Below are 24,596 nucleotides of genomic sequence, written 5' to 3' on the forward strand. Positions count from 1 at the left end.
TGACATCTAGAAGGAAAAGGGGTCACCTGCATCATAAAGGGCTGATGTTGCCAACTCTATTCATGTTCAAACTGTTGTTAACATGTTCACAATCAAAGTGCCTTTCTTTATGAGCCGGGTGAAACAGACTGTAGTATTTTAATGGCTTGGAAAAATGGAGGTGCAACAAGCACCTCTGTTAACAACAGCTGGAAAAACAACCAGCCTAGCCTCCCAGGATCCAGCAAGCTACACTCATTTAGGGAACAATACCAACCACAAACTGCTCAGCTCATTGTGCTGTGTAAATACCTTACACTCAGGAAAATCTGTAAGGTTGGTGCTGGTTTTACCTCTATTTTACACATGAAGAAACCAAGACTCTGTGAAAGTCACTTAGCCACTGAGCAATCTGTCTGAAGCTGGAGATTATACCTTGAAACAGCTACCAAATTTCCTCTCTAATTGAGGATAATTTGGAGATTCAGGAAAAATAAAAGAATCTAAAAACGAGACAGAGAAAATGACTAATAAGTTGCTGCCACGAAAATGGGAGAGATTAAATAAGAGGTAGAAATGAGTAAAAGTTAAATATATAGTGAAGCAGCAAAGGTTTTGATTTTGGAAGGAGCAACTAGGGAATATCCTTGAATCAAGGATATTTAGTCATGTTATCTACCTTCTCTCTCAAGCCCTATCCTGGACCACCGAATGGATCCATTTGTCCGTCCATGGGAGAATCATAAATGACCACCCTGTTATGGAGGTCATAACAGCTACCACGTAATCACAGCAGACAGTCATGAAGGGACCAGGAAGGTCAAATCTAGGTAGTAAATCTCACAGCAGTGATTTTGAGATCCCTCTGTCCACACTGAGTTCTACCATCTGGGACCCAGGCAACCCTTCCTTCTGATATTTTGCCCATTGGATTATAAGTTTCTCTTAAAGAAGACAATTATGGAACTTAACAGTGTCTTCCCCCCAGCAATCACCCTACAAGGATAAATTGGACTAGATGGGCATGTTTACTTTGAAGCCATGGTGAGTTTGCTTAAAATACCATCAGACTTGAGAGGTACAAGAAGAGAACTCAGAACTCTTATTCCAGAGAGTTTTCATCAGGATTTTCATGACGCAGAACTGACTGATGCCACTCAGTACTAATGGACATGGAGCATGAGTTCTGAGAAACAAGGTCTTCATATTTGAGAGCCAAAGGAACACTCCTAGATTATAACATTTCCATACTGAAGGTAAAATATCACAAAGGATCACTTTCCCATTAAGAAAGCCATGAAATTTCAAATCTCTACATTTTATCCTTTTATATTTTACTTTGTATTGCAGAGTTATGTTTACTGATGATTGATGGAGGTACTTAAAGATGGACTCATGTGTATATCGTTTAACCCAGTTATTGTGGATAAACAAGGGAAAGATGGGGTCAGATGGGATCTGTATATGGGTAGTTTTTATTTAAATCAGTCTGCAAAATGTCATGAAAGAAGGTCATAAAAAGTAGCTGAGAAATCAAACATAAAAATCATATAATAACCAGGAATCAATCCAAGTGGATATGGATAAAGAACTACACGAAGGAGGTAGTGTCCTATCACCTGTATTTCCACTGCCGTGGAAAAGACAGATGTAGTATTAAAAGAGTGATCTCAAAGCAAGGTCTTGGCTAAATGCTAAAAAGTGTCCAGGATAGCAGCTTTATCCCACTTCAGTAAAACAAATCCCTAGACAGTTTACAAAGCCATCACCAGGAAAAGAGAAAAGTGCAAAGGTGTTAGAAATTTAGAATCAGCAGCACAAAGTCAGAACATTCTTGAGCACAAATGGGTCAGGTAGTATGCAAAGCACTTTTCTTTACTTCTTCAATAATCTTTGTAACACCATAACAAACTGTGTACTATTAACTGTCACCCTTGTACAAACAAGGGCATTAAGACAGAAAAATCAAGCAGTGCATCTGAAGTTATCAAGTTAGTAAATAGTTCAACACCAAATGAAACGCATGCAGGCTAGTCCTGCAACCTGAACTCTTAATTATTTTGCTGTCTGCATAGAGAGCGGGGCATGCTAAGTAAGCACGCGATCACACAGGGCTTCTGTACTTCTCATTCAGGCAGACTCAACGCTGCAATATTAGCAAAGCACCTTTTGTACAGGTTTCGTTCATGTTAAATCAGTAGAGTCCAAATGGAATTCTGGGTTTTCCTACAGTTTTATTTTTCACGTGGAATTAGCCGTCCTTGGAAACCAAAGCCCTGCCACTAAGGCTCAGAGTCAGTGTGGGGACATAAGGACAGTGCACTGGGCTGAGAGGTCTAGAGTCTAGTCTCTTCTCTGTCACTAACTCACCAGGTGAACATGGACCATTCAATTGTCCTCAATACAACTAAAGCTTAATCAGGTCCAAGGCCCCTTAAATGCTGGAAATGTAATGACTGGGCTGGCTTTTTCAATGAAATGGTACCATTTTATAAATACTTCTGTTGAGTAATTAGCTAATGGAACTTTCCATATACTACTTGTGCATATAAATTTTTGGTTTTCCCTTTGTATGTTAAGGTGAAAGATAAATAAATAATTCATGACAGACATGCAAATGGCACATACTATTTTCTTATCGTAGGACTCTCCACTGCTGTAGGTTGTGGCCAGTGTGGAAGAACACTCTTCCAGGTACCAAGGCTTCTTTCCACTCTCGGCTGTGCTGCTGATGGAGATGGTGTAGATGCTGTTGGTGTAGCCGTCACAGGAGCAGTGGTCTTTGCTCCTTCCGCCATTTCCTGATGCCCAGACAAAAACAGAGCCGAGACCTCGTCTCCCCTGTGCACAAACAGAAAAAGTTACAAAGTTAAATGAGGGAAGACAAGGATCACAGGCTCTAGATGAAGGAAGATTAAAATCAACAGGGCAGAATCAAACATTTACTGGAGAGGTGTAATGTTATTTTAATAACACGCCAAATTTAAGCTGTTTTTTTGAGGTAAAAGGAGTTGCATTTGGAAAGTAAAATAATCCAATGGACAGCACGGTGACTGTAGTTAATAATACTGTATTATATATTTGAAAGTTGCTAAGAGAGATCTTAAACGTTCTCATCACAAGAAAAAAAAATATAACTATGTGTGGTGATGGAAGTTAACTAGACTCACTGTCATGATCATTTCAAAATATATACAGATATTGAATCATTAATGGTGTACACTTGAAACTAATAAAATGTATATGTCAATCACATCCCAATAAAAAAGAAACTAAAATAATCCCTTTCAGATGACATAGTCAGAGAAGTAACAAGAGCACCAATGACAATAATAAGAGCTAACATTTATTAAGTACGTACCATGGACCAAGCGCAATTCTAAATGTTTTACTTGAATTGGAATCAATTCTTCTAATAACCCTGTGAGAATAGTACAGTTTGTTTCTCCATTGTACAGATGAACAAATGTGGTAAGTAATGTTTCTAACATCATATAGCTAGTAAATGGAAGGACAAAATTTTAACCCAGTCAGTCCTCAGAGTAGTATTTTTATTAATCATAAATCACTATAGTCATGTAATCTTGCTCTAAATATTTACATCCACCATGAAGGGGATGCTATTGTGCACCCTCATTTAACATAATGAGGAACATGAGGTGTAGAGAGGTTATATATTTATCCTGAGATAACATTGTCAGTGAGTGGCAGAATTGGGTATAATATCCTTCTTTCTAGAGCTGTGCGTCCCCAAGCATGACGTGGACACTAATTGGTAAGGGATCAATGGCTGGTACCAGAAATAAAATGATTTTATGATCAAAAGTTTGGGAACATTTGGGAAACAGTTTGGGAAACAGGTTCCCTTATTGCGGAATTTAAGAGTTTGTGACGTGACAACATGGTTGGACCCAGAGGGCATTATGCTAAGTGAAATAAGTCAGATAGAGAAGAACAAATACCATATGATTTCACTTGTATGTGGAATCTAAAGAAGAAAATAAATGAACAAACAAAACAGAAACACGCATAGATACAGAGAACAAACTGATGGTTGCCAGATAGGAGAGGGATTGGGGGACTAGGTGAAAAAGGTGACGGGATTAAGAAATACAAATTGGTAGTTACAAAATATTCATGGGGGTATAAAGTATAGCATAGGGAATATAGTCAATAATATTGTAATAATTATGTATGGTGCGAGGTAGGTACTAGACTTATCGAGGAGAATCACTTTGTAAATTATATAAGTGTCTAACCAGTATGCTGTACACGTGAAACTTATATAAAATAATACTGCATGTCAACTATAATTAAAAAGTAAAAGTTTAGATATTAATTGCTAAAAAGGTCCAAGGGGTGGGTGGGGTACAATCCGAAATAATTTCTAAACATATTTGACCGTAGATATTTTCTTCAAAGAGATCTATAAAGTTTTTCTTACACAGCTAGGGGATGGAATCACATGCTTTGTGCCAAATCTTGTCATAAACTAAAATAGTCAAGAAGAAGCAAAGCATAACATAGGTATATTGAAGCATAGTGGCTCTTTGGTTCTATAAGATGAGGTCTTTGGGAGGAAAAAGAGAAATAAGCCAAAGGGAAGCATATTTCTAAGAAGAGCTGAGTCCTTGAGAAATTTTTACCATTTTAAAACTAGAGGGCACACTGGAGGACATATAGGCCAAATCTATCATTTTGTAATCAGGAAGTGAGAACCAAAGTCACAGAGCTAGTGATGGCTGAGACTCTTTCTTCCTTCCAGGCTCTAACTTTCCAGTCTTAGGTATAGATTATAGTATTTGGGGTGTTGTCCTGGAACTTCTGGAAAAAGCCAAGAAAAGAGCGACGACAAAGAATTTGGAGTATTTGTGATAAGCTGTCTCTGACTCTGAATCCTCACAGAACAGAATATTTATAACATGATTTGACCGACTTGAGCATAGCTTTCCTTGTGTCATGCAACATGGAAAAATCCAATATGATTATAGACAAAAGGGAACAATTCATGAAGAAAGAGAAGAAACTTCTGGATTCTATTGCCCAAGACAGATGGGCCTGGTTTACCTTCCCTCAGTTTTCCATCAAAATATTCATGAAACAGAGAAAAAGATGCAAAGACCACTAAGCCATCATAAACTAAGCATTAAATATTTTGTCAATTCTAGAAGGAATTGCTCCATAACATGGTGTGGGTGCCGGATTGAGAAACTCTAGTGGCTGACATATCTAGACCTCAGAAATAGAACATTACAGCAAGAGAAGGAAGAAGGTTCCAGTTCATCACCAAATGTACCCTATTTATCACACACTGAGGGGCTGTATTGTAGGCAAAAAGACATTACATGGGAGCCTTATCTAACAGGTCAACAGAACAAAAGAGAAAATGAAAAACCCCACCTGGTTTAAACAGCACCATAATAAATAATAGGTTAAGAACTACAAAGCAATGAGAAAGCACACATGGCAAATCACATTTACATATCTATGTAAAATTATGACTGTGCCTGTGTATACAATTCAATGAAAAGCTCTTTAAAAATGATTTCAATTTTTAAGAATATTTAATAAGGAAATAGTCAAGAAAGAAAGAAAGAAAGAAGGAAGGAAGGAAGGAAGGAAGGAAGGAAGGAAGGAAGGAAGGAAGGAAAGAAAGAAAGAAAGAAAGAAAGAAAGAAAGAAAGAAAGAAAGAAAGAAAGAAAGAAAGAAAGAAAGAAAAAGAAAATAGTCCACAAGATACTTTTAGGTTCACAGTGTAGTGACAAATGTAGGATACAAAATAGTATGGTGTCAGTATAGGAAAAAAAAATGTTTGTATGTAAAAAAGTTAATGTGTGTAAGTTATATGATAAAGCTACCATAAAGTGATAATGTAACAGAACTTATTCTGTTTGGTCAGATTAAGAAAGACTTGTTTTCTTTTCCATACCATCCTTCCGTGACCATGTATGACTTTTATAAACAAACACATTTATTTCTTTATTAAGAGGAAAAACACAGAACTGACTCTTCAGAAATAAGTTTACTTTCTGATCTCGAGGGGTGTTACACATAGAAGGATCATAGTATATTAAAAACAACAGAGGCTAACATTTATAGAAACTTACAGCACCAAGCACTGTCCAAACATTATTTGGCACAATTCGAGTCTATAGCATCATCATTTTACACATGAGCAAACTGGGGCTCAGAAATGCTCAGTAATACCACAGCCAGGGCTTGAAATCCAATTGGAACCAAAGCCTGAACCCTTAACCCTTACTGCAGTCTTCTTTTGGGCAAAAGAAGGCTGGCTTATGTTTGTTATACTGTTTTTAGCGAAAACGCCTATGTCTTCACTGAAGCTTGGCATTAGGATCTAAGAGCAGACCAGCCTCCAAGTTCTCTCCAGACTTGGTGGCTTGGTGGCAGAATTAGGTTGTGACCCCAAAAGTCCCCTACAAATCCCACCTGACAAGGACTCCTTCAGAAGTATGACTACAAGTCATTCTATTCTGGCAGTATCCACAGATGACACCACTCTGGAGGAACAATGAAGTTGCTAAGGGGCCTTTTAGAGATCCACTGGGCTGTGGTAACAGTGGTGATAGGATAGTGGGTTGTTGATACCCTGGAGACATCCTTCTCAGCCTGAGGTGATGTCCTTGTATGAAAGAGATAATCTGAGGTGATTATTTCACAACTGATCATAATGAAGGGAAACCCTAAAGGACGCTGTGGTGTCAATAACCCCCCACCATGCCTCCTAGGAGTTGGGGAGAAGAGAGTCACTGGAGCTGGGGGGGCAGAGGGGTTAATGGAGTTGAGAATTGGTCAGGGGACACACCAACCCATATTGACCCTGCAGGGAGGGGGCCAGGGGAATACAGACTGAGACCCAGCCTCCTCTTCCCTCCTCCCATTTTTTGCCAGTGTATCCCACTGGCCAAACCCTATCAGAAGCCAGAGGACCTGAGAGCTCATAGGTAGAGGACATAAAGATCAGTATCCCTCAGAATGGAGTACATGGAGAGAAGGGGAGAAGGAATCTGGAGGCTGGAATGGGAGACACCTAGCATCATCCTTAAGGTGTATAATGGACTGTGCCCCCCCCCGCCAAATACATATGTTGAAACTCTAACCCCCAATGTAACCGTATTTGAAGATGGGGCCTTTAAGGAGTTAAAGCTAAAGGAGATCGTAGGACTGGGGGCCTAATCTATTAGGACTGATGTCCCTTACGAGAAGAGGAAGAGACACCAAGAGTGGACCCACAGAGGAAAGGCCATGTGAAGACACAGTGAGAAGCTGGCCATGTGTAAGTTGACAAGTATCCCCAGAACCCAAGTACCTTGATCGTATACTTTTAAACTTTTAGCCTCTAGAACTAGGAGAAAGTACATTCCTGCTGTTTAAGTCACCTTGTCTGTGGTAATCTGTTACAGTAGTCGGAGCTGACTAACAAAAGGTGAGAAGAGGAGATAAAGGATGACCTGCCCCCTAGGGAGGCTACAGAATATACAGATGCTGCCGGCATTCTATCCATCAGGCAATCTGACCTTTATGCATGTATGTATGGTTTATGATTAAAGACCCAGAAATAAACAGACTGAATTTGTCGGCTGAAAATGCATAAAGACAGCTGCTAACGATACATGGGGTTAATCTGAAACAATTAACAATTCAAAGATTTATTTAGTACAGATGCACAGGGGATTTTCATTAGTGTGCAATATTCAGAAAACCAAAACATATGTGGTTAAAAAAAAATCTGGAAATTTCTCCAAAATTCAGAGTAATTTAAGAACTAAAGCATAATGTGGGATGTAGGGAGTAGGAAGGTGGGCAGAATATTGTAAGGAGAAAAGAATCTTGAGACACATATTTTCCCCAAATATAAGAAATAACATTTTCTAGTTTGGTAAAGTATTATGATTGCAATTGGTTATTTAAATATGGCTTTGAATGAGAAAAAAAAAAAGTCTTCCAATTTATTTGAGTGCCAAGTTAAAAGTTAGTAAATTTAAGGCAAAATATATTGTGAAATCCACACAGGACCCATTCGACTAAACTGCAAATATTCTCTTTCATTGTGTATCTAATTGTGCATGTGTTTCTTTTTATGTATGCCCCACAAAAATCAATTTATAATACCCCATGGAGTTATTATTAAAGGCTAGAAAGGAACTGGATTTTCTTGTGGTTCACGAGGTCAAACATAGCTACTTTATGCTGGATTACCAACTAAATCATACACCCCAAGCCAGGTTTTAAGAGCAATAGAGTTTGATGGAACTAAATTTCTTTCTTTAAAATGCTGTGATAATTTTTCAGCCAGTACAGTAAGATTTTATTTGGTATGTTAATATTACTTTCTTCTCCCAAATTGCTTAGAAAATATTTTTAAAGGGACATGAATAAGTGACTGGAGACTTCTTGCAATACAAAAAAGAAATGTGACTGGACACTGTGCTAGGTACTTTCATATATATATTCATTAATTTAGAGCAATACCAGCAAGTTATATATACATTTTTATAGATTAAAAACTGTAATATTAAGTAACATGCACACTATCATATAACAAGAATGCGGCGGAGACAGGAGATGGAGACCCCAACAAGTTTGATTAGAACCTCCATATCTGTATGTGTCGACACACAGAGATAGTAAAACAACTTTCACTTAACTGTGATATCTTCCAAGTACAGCCTGAATACCCTATTGAGCAAAGCCCCTCACCATTCTGCTCCCCACCTTTAGGTGATAGTTGTCCACTCAGTGAGAAGAGAGCACAGCCTATGGAAGTCTTCCATATACAGTTCACAGACAAAGGGGCTTCAGGCTGGAAGAGGTTGGAAAAAGACAAAGACACCTGCAACTACTCAGCAGCTAAGATATGAAGGGAGAACTGTTCATCTGTTTAAAGCTCAAGGACATTCTGACTAGCATTTCCAAAATAAATCCTGTTCTGTAACAGAGAAGGATTCATTGAAAGAAATAGATCTAGTCTACAAACATATAGCATTTCCAAAATAAATCCTGTTCTGTAACAGAGAAGGATTCATTGAAAGAAATAGATCTAGTCTACAAACATAATATAAAGGTAAAACAAGAGCACCACCAAACTTCGAAAGGTATTTGTAGTGCTCACACAAAATGTTTGTTCCAGAATTCTAAAATGTATATTGCTTTTTAAAGCAATACTTAATAACTCTTTCAATCATTATCATCAATAGCACAGATGATTCCCACGAAAATGAAAGCCTCTTAGGATGACCTAAAAAGTAATGAGAAAAGATATATAATCCATAACTGAAAACAAATTAGGAGAAGATGATCACACCTCCATTTTCAATCCCTTGCAGAGACACTGTTGTAACATGGTGGGAGAAAGTCACCCACACTTTGGGATGCACCAAGAGTGCAGTCATAGTACAGATGCAATCAGACATCTTTGAGAAAGAGCATACTAAATCCCGAGACTTATTCCTTCAATCAGTTCATTTGGGAAAGATGGGGGGTAGGGATAGGAAAATTATATGAGACAGAATTGGACCTGGAAAATAAAATGGGCCACTCTCCACCAAAAGCCAAAGGAATTGAATAAGACAGATATGAGATGTTTTTAAAAGAGTAAAAGGAGACATGGCCTCTGAGGTTAGGAATCTGCTTTATGTCAGAACAATCCATGCCAACATGCTAAGTTTGTCAGCCCATAGTACCTTCACCTGGAAAAGAAGCATGCCTGACTCTTATTTTTATGATTGACTCCACAAGTTGGAATGTCTGATGTAAAGAATATACAGGTTTCACTTGATTCCACTTCTGCCCTCAGCATATTTAATTATTGTGCTCTCAAAATTACTAAGGTAAACAAGGAAAATACTTTATATGTATTTTAAAACCTGACTGTTATTCATTATGGTTTATGTGATGATTAGAGCACAGCCAACAGCTTGGTAATTCCACTTGTTTCCAAGTAAAAATTCCAGATTGAAAATGCTTAACAATGGAAAGTAACAGCTTCCCAAAGATGATTTCAACACACAGCCAAAACACAGGACAGTGTCCTCCACCCACACCTGCTCCTGCGCAGCCATCTATCAGCCCAGTGTCTCCCCTTCCTGCTGTTATCAATCTTTCTATACCTGCCTTAGTGTGTCCACTACCAGAGCTGCCCATGTAGCACGGAATCAGATTTGGAGGAAGGGACTGTCTGCACATGCACAGACGGACTTCCAGAAAACACTCCATGGGAGTGTCTTCACCATTCTCATTCTATGGTACTTCCTTTCACCTGTCAAAAGATGGTTGATGAGGAAAAAGATTGAAAAGACAATGCAGTTATCTTTTTCTAAAATACTAAAAGTGAAAAGCATAGAAGTCTTTTGTGGAGAGTAATCTATTTCTCCCCATTTTTGTCTTTCTGCCTTTTCTTATGTGACATGACTTCACTCCTTTCCTTTCCTCCCTATCTCAACCTCACCCATCTTTTCTGCCCTACATCAGGTTTTCTGTATTCTGACTTGCTGTGTACACAACAGTTTTCAAAGCCATGTATATTAAGCAATTTTTTATGTTATGTTGACTTTTTAATAATACACTGAAAACACTAGATGCAGTTATTAGCGATCATATTAACTGTACCACGCACAAAAGAAAATCCATTTTATATGCTTCCGGAGCATATCAAATGCAGTCAACTTCTGTTTTAAAGGAACAGAGAGCCTGACAATAATTATGGGATCAGCTGGTGGTGACAATAATTGTAACCAGTTCTGGTAAAATGACAAAATTTTAAATGCCACTTATAACCTCCATTTAGGGTCTTTTTTACAATATCATTCATATTCTTGTACAGGAATGAGCAGCGTGATGCACTGAACTTAAGGAACCGAAAGATAACTTTAGCTTGGTTTTCTAAAAGGGCATTTCGAGTAATATGGTCAAACATTAGCGTAAAGAATAATTAATCCATGCTGCAAATGCAGAACTCCCCCACAACCAGGTTCTTACTTTATTGCGTAAATAAAAAGAAAACAAAAACAACAAATTGAGTTGCTTATCCACTATATCTGTCAGGATATAAATTCAGTAGAGCATCAGCGAGGCAAGGCTTGGTAAAATTAATCCTGTTATCCGAGTTGCCCTTTCTTCAGAAGGGGTGACACTGAGGGCTTGCAAACACAATATAGCTCCTTGCACTTTATCACCGAATTGCACCATAGTGTGACCTCTGGCTTCTGACAGCAGTATTACAACAGTGTAGATTTCTTTTTCTTTATTTATTTTTATTTTATTATTTTATTTTTAAGGAGGGCGCAGCTCACAGTGGCCCATGTGGGGATCGAACCGGCAACCTTGGTGTTATTAGCAGCACGTTCTAACCAGCTGAGCTAATGGGCCACCCCTCTGTTTATTTTTAAAGTATAGCTGAAAGAAGAAAATCAGTCTTTCATGAAAGAAGTGTAGAATATCTAGTGAGAAATAAAAACCAGGTGTGTTTACTAATGGAAATAAATATGCTTTCAAGCAAATAACTTTCCTATTAACCTTTAGATATTCTTACATTAGGAACTTCACATAATAAACATTTGGAGCCCAATAAAGTGCTATGGGTATTATTTAAAACTGGACATATAAGAGGTTCATGCAATGAAACTTTAAAGTTTTGCGTAATGAAATTAAGTTAGCGGGGCTAGGACCAGATGGATCCTACCAGATGAATCTCATCTCAACCAGCGCTCATCCCAATGACTGGTACTGACATTGGCTGCTTCTGAAAATGCTTAACATGGTTTGGGGAAACACTGCTTGATTAACACCAATGAATTACAGGGGAATACACTGCCCCCCCCAAAAAAAAAAAAAAAAACAACAACAACCTTCTCTTCCTGCCCTATCTTATTTACTAAATCAACAATGCCCAAACAACTGTCTGTTTTTATTGTTCTACCTATGGTCAATTCATATCGGTCAATTTTTTTCTCAGAACTTGTTTTCCTCACCTGACTCACTGAAGCCTCAGCAAGATGCAGCTTATTTACTGCCAGTCACTACCACAGTCCTCTAAGCTCTCAACCCTGTCTGAGCTGTTCTCCAATGGTATGGAGACTACTAACACTGGTTGGGAGGAGGAGCATGCAGATTAGGTGTCTTGATTCCTCATTCCAAGCAGCTAAAAAAGTACATGTGAATCTGATATGCTCTCTTAAGTAATCATAGTCAATAACTAACAGCACCAACACAGCTATTCTGAGTACAGTGATAATCCCATTATTCCCATTTTGGGGAGAAAAAATATATACCTGCCAAAAGTTTCTACATCGTGGGTCATCTCAGAGCAAAGGCAAAATCATCTCAGACTTTTAGGAGAGCCAGGTTTATGAAATTGAAAAGGACATTTCCAATATCAACATTAATAACTTATTTTGGAACTGCCCAGAAAGATACCATCACATTTAAATTTATATTGAAGGAGTAGAATTTGAAAAAATTCCTTTCATTGAGAATAAAAACATTTATTATCAAAAGGGGTATGAAAGGAATTTATTGTAAATGTTTGAAAGGCACTTGGAAAGAATAGAGGGATACTCCAGCAATAATGAAAAGTTTGTACTCTAAGTTAGTTCTAGGTAACAGAATGCCTCACCGTGGACTGGTTCCAACTGCAGCTCCACTCTGAAAGGGTAAGCAAGCTGCCCCTCTCTAAAGCCCACCATGGGGGTTGGCTGTCACAAGCCTCTGCTCCATGAGACAATAACCTTGACCTTTTCTGGAGTAGCTCATAATATAGAGAAAATCAGCCCTCTACATTTTCTTCCCATAAACACAATCCTGACTAAAAGCAAACCATACTTTTGAAAAAATTACAATTGACATGAGGCTTACATTGTTTACAAAACTCTGTGGTAGCTATTCTGGGGTTCTTAAGGCTGCGTCAAAGGTGGCCCTTCCTCTGAGGAGGAGATTAACAGTTGGGCTGAGCACTTTACATGTGAGATCTGTCAGTCTTCACCACAGCTCCATGAAGTATTATCATACCCTTTAGTCAGAGAGATGGAAGCTCCATAACGTAGTCACTTGTTCCAGGTCAAAACGCTAGAGAGAAACCAAACTGAGATTTCAGCCTGGCTCTCTGCAACTTTAAGGCCAGTACATTGTACATCACCACAGGCTGCACAGAGGGATGAAGAGAAGACACTACAGTGAAGTTCAGAAGTTCAGAATATGCCAAGTCAGTTGTCTGGATGATAAATTCTCCAGGAGTTCAGAGAAGAGAGAGGTCTCTGTTGCGGTGTTCACTTTCATGATAGGAATTACAGCTACCATTGACTGAAAACTGCACAGACACGTCCATATGATGTACCTGACAGGAGCGAATATCACAGAGTGTGGTGGTGAAGAGCACAGGCGTGGAAGAAGACAGAAACTCATCGGAAGCACAGTCATGCTTCCTAAAGGCCAGGTTACCTAATTTGCCAAGAGTTAGTTTCCAAACCTATAGACTGAGATAGGTCCTGTGAGGATCATCCCTGTGCTTAACTCCGAATTAAAAATCATGTTTACAATCCTGAATATTAAGTTTGATTGTTTTCATCTTAAAGATGAGGAATGTAGGCTCAGGTTAAGTGAAAAAAACATCTGCTATAAAAGTCATATATACTTCTAAATCACTTGATACTATCAATTCAGTTTAATTTATCCTTGTTTATTACACAGCGGCCTTTCTTTTCCGGTTACTGCCATGTTTTGTTGTAGAAAATTGATCTGTCTGTCTCCTCCATCAACTTTCTCAAATCTATGTTCAGAATCATAGAAACTCAGGATTGGTATGGACCTTAACTTGACCTAATCTAACTCCTGTCTGATTTTGTATCTTCCCTCTAACGGAGGCATTCAGTCTCTACTAGAAGGACTCCTGTGATAAGGACTTCACTTACTCCCCAGGTGGCCCCATTGTCATTATAAATAGAACAAAACAAACTAAAAGAAAAGAGGACTGACTGCTACTGATATCTGGCTAATTCATGAGTTAGAACAGAGGGATTTAGAATGGAATTTGCAAAAGTTAGTGTAAAGAGGACATATAAATGGCAAATAAGACATATGAAAAAATGCTCAACATCACTAATCATCAGAGAAATGCAAATCAAAACCACAATGAGATATCACCTCACCCCAGTCAGAATGGCTATCATCAACAAGACAAATAGTAACAAGTGTTGGAGAGGCTGTGGAGAAAAAGGAACCCTCATACACTGTTGGTGGGAATGCAGACTGGTGCAGCCGCTATGGAAGGAAGTGTGGAGGTTCCTCAAAAAATTACGAATAGAATTACCATATGACCCAGCAATCCCTCTCCTGGGTATCTACCTAAAAAATCTGAAAACATTTATACATCAAGACACGTGTACTCCAATGTTCACTGCAGCTTTGTTTACGGTGGACAAGACATGGAAACAACCAAAATGTCCTTCGATAGATGAATGGATAAAGAAGTTGTGGTATATATACACAATGGAATACTATTCGGCGGTAAGAAAAGATGATATAGGAACATTTGTGACAACATGAATGGATCTTGAGAGTGTAATGCTGAGTGAAATAAGTCAGACAGAAAAAGCAGAGAACCATGTGATTTCACTGATATGTGGTATATAAACCAAAAACAACAAAAGAACAAGACAAACAAATGAGAAACAAAAACTCATAGACACAGACAATAGTTTAGTGGTTACCAGAGGGTAAGCGGGGTGGGGGGTGGGAGATGAGGGTAAGGGGGATCAAATATATATGGTGATGGAAGGAGAACTGACTCTGGGTGGTGAACACACAATGGGATTTATAGAAGATGTAATACAGAATTGTACACCTGAAATCTATGTAATTTTACTAACAATTGTCACCCCAATAAATTTAAAAATTAAAAAAAAGTAAATACTGCACAAATCATTTAAAAAAAAGTTAGTGTAAACTATTTGTAGAGTTAAGAATGAATCTCTAAACTAAAACTAAGAAAAAAGGTGACAATAAATTTTGACATTTGCACCTACACAAGGCTAGAATAGATTTGTGATCCTTCCCATAAAAATGCATCGCAATTCACAATAACACAGTAATCTAAATCTAATACTTGGATAGCAGACAGCTTTGTGAAGATTATAGAATGTGAAACTGCATATGCATTTATGACATTTCTTTGTTTCCAAAATGGATAATCTTATATTAGGTCCACTTGACAAATCACTTCATAGCTTTGTTAAAACTCTAAAGACAGAGCGTTCCATCACCATATTGTTAGATGCTAAGAGAGGATTTTTAAAACAAACCACGGTGAAAGTCAATTTTCATTAAGTGGAACCAATATTAAATAAGCTCCCTTGTTTATCTTTGCCTACCCATATATCATTCCAAAGTTTTACAACATTTGCCAACTAATTTAACAGCAATCTGTCATTTATTAAAATGCAAACTGGTACCAATTCTGCTACAGCTGGGTGTATATCAGATAAAAACACATCCCTCCCAAGTGGAATTGGTTAATTTTATTATGATTATTATTACTGCTTTTAATATACAAGCTCATTATATCCCTTCTCTCCCTTCCTGGTGAACATATGTCTTTAATTTAAGGGTGAAGAAATATGTGTGTGTGTGTGTATGCACACGTGTCTGTGTGTGTAAGAGACAATGTGTGATTGTAAAGCAACCTTGTGCTTTCAGCAAATATTCCAAATATCCAATTAGTTGTAAAATCTGGTAAATTGAAAGGAAATTGATGATGATCACAGACTTCATAAGAGACTCAACAGCCAGGGATGTGCCAATAGATATTCATTAAATGCTCTGTTTCCATCTGGACCCCTAAATAGAAGAGCAGAGTGAAAAATAGGATAAAGGACACAGTTCCGACAAGGAGATTAGGGGCCAGTGATTCTGATTTCACCTCTTTTTGTTCCACATCCTCGACGTTGGTTCTGTATTGAATTCATTTGAATGCTTTAATATGAAAGCTTAAACAGCTCAAAGAAAAATGACCTGAAATTGAAAGTTTACTTGTAGATAAAATGGCAAAGCAGAATCTGTAAGCTGTGTTGCTACAATAGCTCAATGAGGTACATGATTTCTCCAGATAAAGATTAAGATAAACACCAAACCATTGCTTGTTATGTAGTGGGTACTTACTCAAGAAATAGTTCTTGAGTAAAATAATAAGGGGAGTACTGATAACTTTAATATAGGGTTTTCTGATGGGAAAAGGATAAGATTTGATTCCAAGTTTTTTATAATCTCGTTTTCTAAAGGATATTATTAAACACACTTGTGAAAAAACTGTGAAATGCTGTCAGTGCATTAGATGCCTGCTGCTGAATATCAAATGCACCAAGTATTATTAAAATCTAATAACTCAAATGGAGCAAAAAACGATGACTGCAAGGCAACTAGACTGCACACAATAAGTTTTGTTATTGTGTGCTGTTTAGTCTGTCCTTATTGTTTATCAACTTCTATTCTCTGAAAGGACTTTGGGAGTTTGCTTGCACTTCATTTAGAACATTTATTCATCATTATATGGTGAGCTCCCCAAAGACAAGTGCTGAGTATTATTCATCTTTCACTGCCACCCAGCTAAGTGCCTGGAATATTATAATCACCCAGAGAAGGTCTCCTGAATACAATCACAAATGAATGAATAAAGAATCTGTCAAATAACACTTTTGGCAATTACCTTCTTATCCCGACACCAAATCTTGGGTCACCTATATCTGAAACACTGTCAACTGACTCACTCATTTTATAAAATCGTTTTCCTTTTTAGAACTGCCTGGGGCGATGAGGCCAAAAGTTTCCCCTAAGGGAAGTCTCTGCCAGTCATACCAAGGAGCCAGGCCCAAGAATCCCCAGGGTAAGTGGAATTGTGTCAGTCTGAATGAGAGCAACTTTTAAACTGTCTTTTCCTAAGATGATATGTAAGATTTTGGTTCTGAGATCCCTGGCAAAATTGTGAGACACCTATGTTCCCTCCTAAGAGGCTTAGAATATTCCTTGCTGGTCTCAGGGAGCAGTGATGCGTTTTGAAGAGAAGACAAAATGACAAGATTTACATATAAGAATACTTCTTTGGCTGCAGTGTTCATGCTGATTTCAAAGTTGAAGATCAAGCTGAGAGGATGGACTTTTGGAAGCATGCGACTGCCGAAGTCTGTATGAGAGATGCCGGTTCTAACTGTGAGAACAAGAGAGCAGATTCCATAGACTTTTGGAAAGTAGTAAAGAAAGACTTACTGGATAACTGGCATTAGGAAAAGCAGAAATCACAATTTCTAAGAAGAGAGAATGGGTGAATGGTAGTAACACTCACAAGTAAATAAATACTCAAAGAAAGATTGGTAAAAACGAATTAACCACTAAAATTATTTCCAGTTCTAACGTTCTGACTCTAAAGGTAAGAACGTTTAACTGGATTTTCATAAAGTAGCTCCAAAGTATTTAAAATGAAGTGAAATTTAACAGAAATTCAAAGTCATGAAAATAAAAGCTTCTGTGTGGTTCAAGTTTAAAACATTGATTAAATAAAGTTAAACACATTTCTTTACTGCAGGAGTTCTCAGAGCCTTTAACATACTATTAAATTTCCAAAGGGAGCATATAATAAGTGGTGTTACTCAAGCGTATTTGACAGCAAAATCCATCTGTCCCACCCCAGACCTTTTTAAAAGCATTTTATTAATTAGTGTGTTATGGAATAAACTTCAAAAAATACCCTCTTGGATATTTTGTCCCATTTATTTTGGCCATTCCTCAAGATTATATATTTACCTTCCCTAAGGATCATTCAGCAATATGGAATTGATTAAACCCAGAGATTTTGAACAATCAAGACTTTTTATAGTATTTTGTATGATTGGTCAGTATTTTACTTTTATTACCACTGCCTTTTCAGTGGTGATAATGACAGATTTGTAACATGGTGAGAGACTTTACTATGTTCCAGGAACTCTGCTTTGTATTTTACAGGCTTTAGTCATATAATCCTCATAACAGTCCTAAAAAGTAATTACGACATTTAGGTCCATTTTATAGAGGAACAAACTGATCCTCAGAGAGGCTAATTAACTTGAACATGGTAAGAAAGTATTACAACACACTGGAGAGTCTGAATTTAGTCTGGGTATATTAATCACCAAACAATACCATGCATGTTAATAATTCATTTCCAAACTATTAATCAGAAACAATGAAAGTATGCCCCTTAGTATATTTATTCAGTTTATGTAGCAAACTGGCATGGAAGTCATTCACACATTCATTCATACATTTGTTCACTCATTCACTAAACAGACACTATTTTGGGTACTTGGAATACATAGAGACCAAAACAGTCACATTCTGGGCCTTTCTGGAGAAGAAAATGAATCAACAAGATAAGTAAATATAATAAAGAGAGGGATAATAATTGGCAAGAAGGGGCTCTGATGAGTTGGGAGGATGTGTGTGCTATACTGTGGATGGGAAGAACCAGGCAGGCCTCCTTGTTAGTAAAAATTGTTAATAGAGTTCAGACAAGTGCACTGGGTTTCACATAAGGAGGTCACTGTGACCTTGACAAGAACAGCTTCAGTGGAGTGGTGGGTCAGAGTTCTGATGTAGTCACATCAAGAGATAACGGAAAAAAGAGAGCTTGTGAGGGCACGTACGAACAACGGTTTCAAGAAATTTTGTTGTAAAGGGAAAAAGAGAGATGAGGTCAGAATTGAAAGGATATAAGGAGACAAGAGCGGGATTCTCTCCTCTCTCTCTTTTGAGATCGGAATTTAACAGTATGAACATATGTGGATGGGAATAATACAATTGAGAGGAAAATTTTGATGATGACAGAAGAGAATTGATTAAGCCCTATATTTGATGAGGTGAGAAAGGATGGCATCTAGTTAAGAAATGAAGGAGGTAGATGAAGGAAGAACATAATTCACCATAGTAACAGGAGAAAAGCTAGAGTATATGGTCACAGATGAAGAGAAAAGGTTCAGATGTGAGAAATAACATAGCAATGACAACATGTAAAATTACTTACTAGATTTCTTTAAGACCCGTGTTCTGACTTCTTTAGCTATGCTGAATACCTATTTTCTGTAGAGTTGGGGAGAACAGTATCTATCTTATGAGATCATTGTGAAGATTAAAAGTTATCTATTTTAGGGCTTAGCAGAGTGAGTATAGTATAGCAGACTGCTAAATGTTAAATGTTGTTGCTGCATCATCTTCATTAATATTATTAGGAATTGCATGCAGCCCAAATTATACACCTCTAATTCTTGCATTTTATTTTATAGCTCCTCAGCATCAAATTAAATGCAATCTTTGGGAGAAAGAGCAAGTTGTCAACTGTGACATGGTTTGTTCAACATAGTTTCTCTAATGCAATTTGGGTACATTAATTCTAAAGAGGCTATAAATTGAATCAATTCTGATTTTGTTCAAGTCTTGGAAAACAGTGTTACATTCTACTGAGCCAAATGCTTATCTTACAGTAAACAAATAGGGAGCATTCTGAAATCCAATACTAGCTACGTTTTTTGATTAGCAAGCAGAAGGAATGGGTGCAATCAATATTGGACTCCCTGAGTAAAATTTATTTATTTCCTTTGTGAAAATCTTCCTTGATACTTATGCTTCTCTCTCTGTTACCACGGATCTCTCTAGTTGTCTCGACATTATTGCCACCCTAGTCCAACTCATTATCAACTCTTTGCTGGACCATTTCAATCTGCCACTTGTGCCTTCTCATCCCTCATTCCACATACAGTTCATTCTCTCCACAGCAGTCATCTTTTAAATTGTGTATCTCATCAGGCCACTATTCCGCTGAAAACCTCCAGTGGTTTTCTGTAACAGAATAACATGTGAACAGCCTCCGAGGTTTAGGAAGCCCTGCTGATCTGGCCCCTTTCTACTGCTCCAACTCATCTCTTACTGCCTGCTTTCTGTTCATGTTGCTCCCAAAGCCCAAATTAGCATTCGGTGCTGTGAGGACATGCACACCATTTTCCTTTCAGGGTGATTTGCTCTTGCTGTTCCTTCTGCACAGACCATTCTTTCCATATTTCTTCACGATTGGCCTTTAATCATGTATGTCTCCATTCATTTGGATACGTGTATGTATCCAAACATGGATAACAGAAATGAATTTGGATATTGGGAGGTTATCTCAATGAAATTGAAGATGTGCTTCTAAAGGCAAGTGACTAAAGACGAGTAAAGATTTAGGGAGAACAAAGTAAATGGCATTACAGAACTCAGAAAGTCTACACAGACTTTTACCATATTATTTTTAATCTACCACTACATGTAACTCAATGGAATTATCTAGAGCCGTACAGTGTGGAAAGGGTAGAGGAGAGAGGGATGGGGGACCGAGGAGAAGAAATATGAAGTGTTTTGGAAGGACATGTTCTCTTTTGTGAGGGAAACATACATATATATATAGTTTTCTTGAGCACCTATTATGTTCCAGGTATTGTATCAATTGCTTTACAAGCATTATCACTTCATTTAACACTTACAATATCCTGGTAAGTAAGTACTATTAGCACCCTACCTTAGATGAGGAAATGAAAGCAGGGAGGTAATTTGATCTATATCAGGTCAGAGAGCAGTAAATGACAGATCCTGGACTCAACTCGAACTTAAGTCTGAAGACTATGTATTAAATACATAAAAACCCTATCCTGTTGATTTCATCACATTTAAATGGGTCACTGCTGCTTTTCCCTAATTGGATGTGCAATGCTAGGAACTAGAGAATAATTTGTTGTTTTTAAGAGTTTTGTGCTGTTGTTACTACCTTAACTGTAAAAGTTAAGGGTTTCTTTGAAAACTAAACTCCTTTTATTTCTGGATTAAAACCTTGAAAGATCCTCAGTGAAATACTGAATAAATTATGGTATCGCCACACTCCAAAAATTTTGAAACATCAGAATAAGTGAGTTCTATTTTTACGGATTGCCCTGGAAGTGCCCATGATACACTGTGAGGTGAACACAACAACGTGCAGAGGTGTATGAGCCCCATTTGTATATGAATGTGCATAGGAACGTGGAAAGATGTAGTCCATACTCTTAACAATGGTTATCTAGTTGGTTGGGAAATCTATTTTTAATTTCATTTTATAGTATGATTTATTATAATAAGCCTGGGTTACTTTTGTAATTAATAATAAGTTTGGAGTAAATTTTCTGAAAATTATTTATTTCTAAATATTATCTTCCTATAAGTTTGAACAGCTTTCTCAGATGAACTTGTTTCTAATAGTAACCCTTACTTCCTTTAACCAAAATACCCCTTTTATTATTTGTTTTACACATTGAACTTCCAGTTAAGATTTCAATTGAATGAAAGATTCCCTAGCTAGAAAAAAAATTGAAAATCATGGGTCCATATCATCTGATTCAATGACAGCTATTATGTATGGGCATACTCTCTCTATAAGTACACTCATGAGATCATGTACATTACTAATATAAGTATTTTATTCATGAGAAATTCCAGACTGCTCTTTATTATATTAAGAGCCATACGCATACAATTTGAAAACCAAATATGAACTAAGCTCTATCTATTTAGCTTGAATGACCATTCTGTTGATGGCACACAGGGAGAGAATAGTTCAGAACTTTGGTAATGAAATCACCAGATTACTTAAGATTGTATTCATTTGGTGTTCAGATACCTTGAAAGGAAAGTACTAGGCAACGATTCAAAACATTATCCTATAGCTCAAAAGGGCTTTAATGTAGCTGAAAATTGACAGAGCTAGAAAGTATGTCTTAACCAAACCTGAATTATCTTTCAGTTAGAAGCATATACATAACAAGTGTATAAGCTTTCCCTCCAGGCTATATCAGAGTAATCAGGTGACAGCTTAGCTCAGTCTTCTGATTAAAACCCTAACATTAATCCCACAAAGGTGAAAGAATCATTACTATTGGTACACCAGCAGCAACGTTACATGAATCAACTGCATGCATTACGCTCCAAAATCTGGGCTAATATATAACAACCCTATGGTTAGCATAATTCGTGGCAAATTAAATTCAACAAATGTTGACTGAGTATTCATTAGAGTCCAATGTACTCTATAGGTTTTGCAAAGCCCATAAAGATAGGAGGAACATAAGCTCTGCTCTCTAGGAACTTCAAATTTAGTGAGGAAGAGACACACAAAATTAACTCTGATATAAAGCACAATTATGAGAAAGACTATATGTAACACCAGTAAGAATATAAAGTATAGAGGGTACATGCTAGGACTGTCTCATACTTAATTTTAGTTTGAGCAGCAAGAGGGCTTCTGGGAAGAGATGACATTCGAACTGAGGCTTGATGGTAAAATAAGCTTTCATAATTAGAAGCATACAGCATCCTTATTTTATATTTAATTCAATAATTTTTATTGAATTACAGTAAGGCAAGATTTTTAAAATATCTATAATTACCAGACGGTAAGAGGGGAGGGGGAATAGATGAGGGTAAAAGGGATCAAATATATAGTGATGGAAGGAGAATTGACTCTGGGTGGTGAACACACAACATGATATATGGATGATGTATTACAGAATTGTACACCTGAAACCTATGTAACTTTACTAACCAATGTCACCCCAATAAACTTTAATTAAAAAAAAAATCTGTAATTTGAAACAGATGTCTTAGCATTAGATTATGTGGTCAGTTTTGGGGGAGTAGTCATGAATTTTTTAGTGAAATCAAGGAAATCAAGTGAAATCACAAGTTAAGCTGCCTGGTAACGGAATGTGGGAGCCAGCATAAAGATAATATTGTCCTACGACAGAGGTGGAACTAGGGAAGGAACTCCAAAGACAGATGTCCAGACGGACATTGCTGGATGATCTACCAACACCAAGTGGAGAATTTCAGTATCTCTACTTCTCCTGAATCTCACAGTCCTGAGAATACATTTCTCCAAATGCAAGATTAACATATGAATGAATATATTTCCTGTGAACAAATATAAGCATCCAAATATACCTCTGTTCTTGTCAGGGGAAACTCTCTAGCATTTAGTTCATTTGCAGAACAAATATAGCATCTAATCCCAAAGGTTCAGCGTCTCTTTCAATTAGCCAGTCTCCTGGCTCAGCCTATGAGTTCCACCTATTCCTGGAGCACTGGGACCCACAGTTTCACAGATGGCTGCATGAGAATCATCACCGATCGACACAGCATGAGCTGAGGTGCTTTTGAAACCTACCATTCTGACGCCATTTTCAAAGGCTTGCCGCGTGAGTGGAGCTGGTCCATCCACAGTCTTGCCGTCATCATCTGGGCCCCAGCTCGCACTGTAGATGTGCACATGCTGCGGGTTGAAGCTAACTGATTTTGCTTCGACCATGTCTGTGACGTCTCCATCCAGCATTCGAACTCCTTCAAGACAGAAGGGAGGTAGTTTCATTACAGGCTTCACTGTATGATGCCCAAACAACTCAAGACTTACTGCAGTTACAGTATTTTGGGGGACAAGAATAAACTTAACCAACACTTAAGTGACCATATTTTCCCCAGAAAAAGACAATGCAGACTTTCCTGAAGCTTTCTTGGGGAGAGAGAAAGTTACATTGCATGTAAAAGAGCAAAATTTCTTTAAAATCTTTTTCATCCATTGTTCTCGTTTTCTAAGTTTCCACAATCTCTCCCTTCTCTTTATCCCTGTCTTAAGTGAACAGTTGACAGAGAGCCTCAAGCAATCCATCTCCCCTAAATTTCTCTTCATTAGATCGCTTGTGTTCATAATTGATATAAAACATTCTGACCTTAACAGTCTTACAAAACTTGGAAAGCTGCCAAGTTAGGTTGGTCTAATTTCCTCCATATTTAATGTTGTCTCCTAATCTGTAAGGCTGATGTGAACTTAATACATTACTTCTTTGCCAAGTTATTTATAAGTCAAATAATAAATGAGAATGCTCTCTGTGCATGTAACACATCAAATAATTCTCAAAGGGTTTTAGCAATGTTTAGTCATTAATCTTCATTTAAGTATATTCCCACCAGACAGATAGGAATTTATTATTAACCATAATTTGCAAAAATAGACACAGATACTCAAAAATAAATTACATATCAAATGCTCAGCTTTCCTTTTTTTCCTATTATTTTGAGACGTACAAAAACTAAATGTTAAGTAAACGTAATTCCTTCAGCTTAAGCTAAATACCATCACCGAGCATTGTATTATTTTAAAAATATATCTCTATAGCCCAAATTCACTCTTTTGGAAAACACTGTTATCTAGTAGGATTTCAAGTTTTTATTAATTACTAGTAAACAGGGATTGAAAAATAAAATCCCAAATCAGGTAGCTTTAGCTACTATGTGGTTTGAGGTGGGACTTCTGATAGAAATAAAAACATTCTTTAAGAACCTGTCTCTTCTTTGTGCTTTAAAAAGTGCTTAACTTCTAACTATAAAACTTACAAACAGAAAAACAGAATGGCAATGAATACTGATATAGCCAGTACTCAACAACTGTTAACATTTTGCCACATTTTCTGCATCTAAAAATATAAATATTGGTCTGAACAATTTTAAGTTACATGACAGGTATGATACT

The 24,596-nt window shown here is 37.3% G+C and overlaps 1 protein-coding gene across 3 annotated transcripts in view; it reads right to left on the reverse strand.

Moving 5' to 3' along the window:
- Nucleotides 1-24,596, reverse strand: part of PCSK5 (proprotein convertase subtilisin/kexin type 5) — a 405,323-nt gene that overhangs the window by 224,132 nt on the left and 156,595 nt on the right. For all 3 annotated transcript variants that reach the window (XM_074330572.2, XM_019736691.3, XM_019736690.3), the window contains exons 7-8: nt 23,238-23,410; nt 2,608-2,820 (exon numbers count right to left, since the gene is read on the reverse strand). In XM_074330572.2, coding sequence (XP_074186673.2) covers nt 2,608-2,820; nt 23,238-23,410 — 386 coding nt within the window. The remainder of the gene's footprint in view (nt 1-2,607; nt 2,821-23,237; nt 23,411-24,596) is intronic.

This window comes from Rhinolophus sinicus, chromosome 16, assembly GCF_057876585.1.
Source record: "Rhinolophus sinicus isolate RSI-liver-muscle chromosome 16, RSI-T2T, whole genome shotgun sequence".
NCBI classification, from domain to species: domain Eukaryota; kingdom Metazoa; phylum Chordata; class Mammalia; order Chiroptera; family Rhinolophidae; genus Rhinolophus; species Rhinolophus sinicus.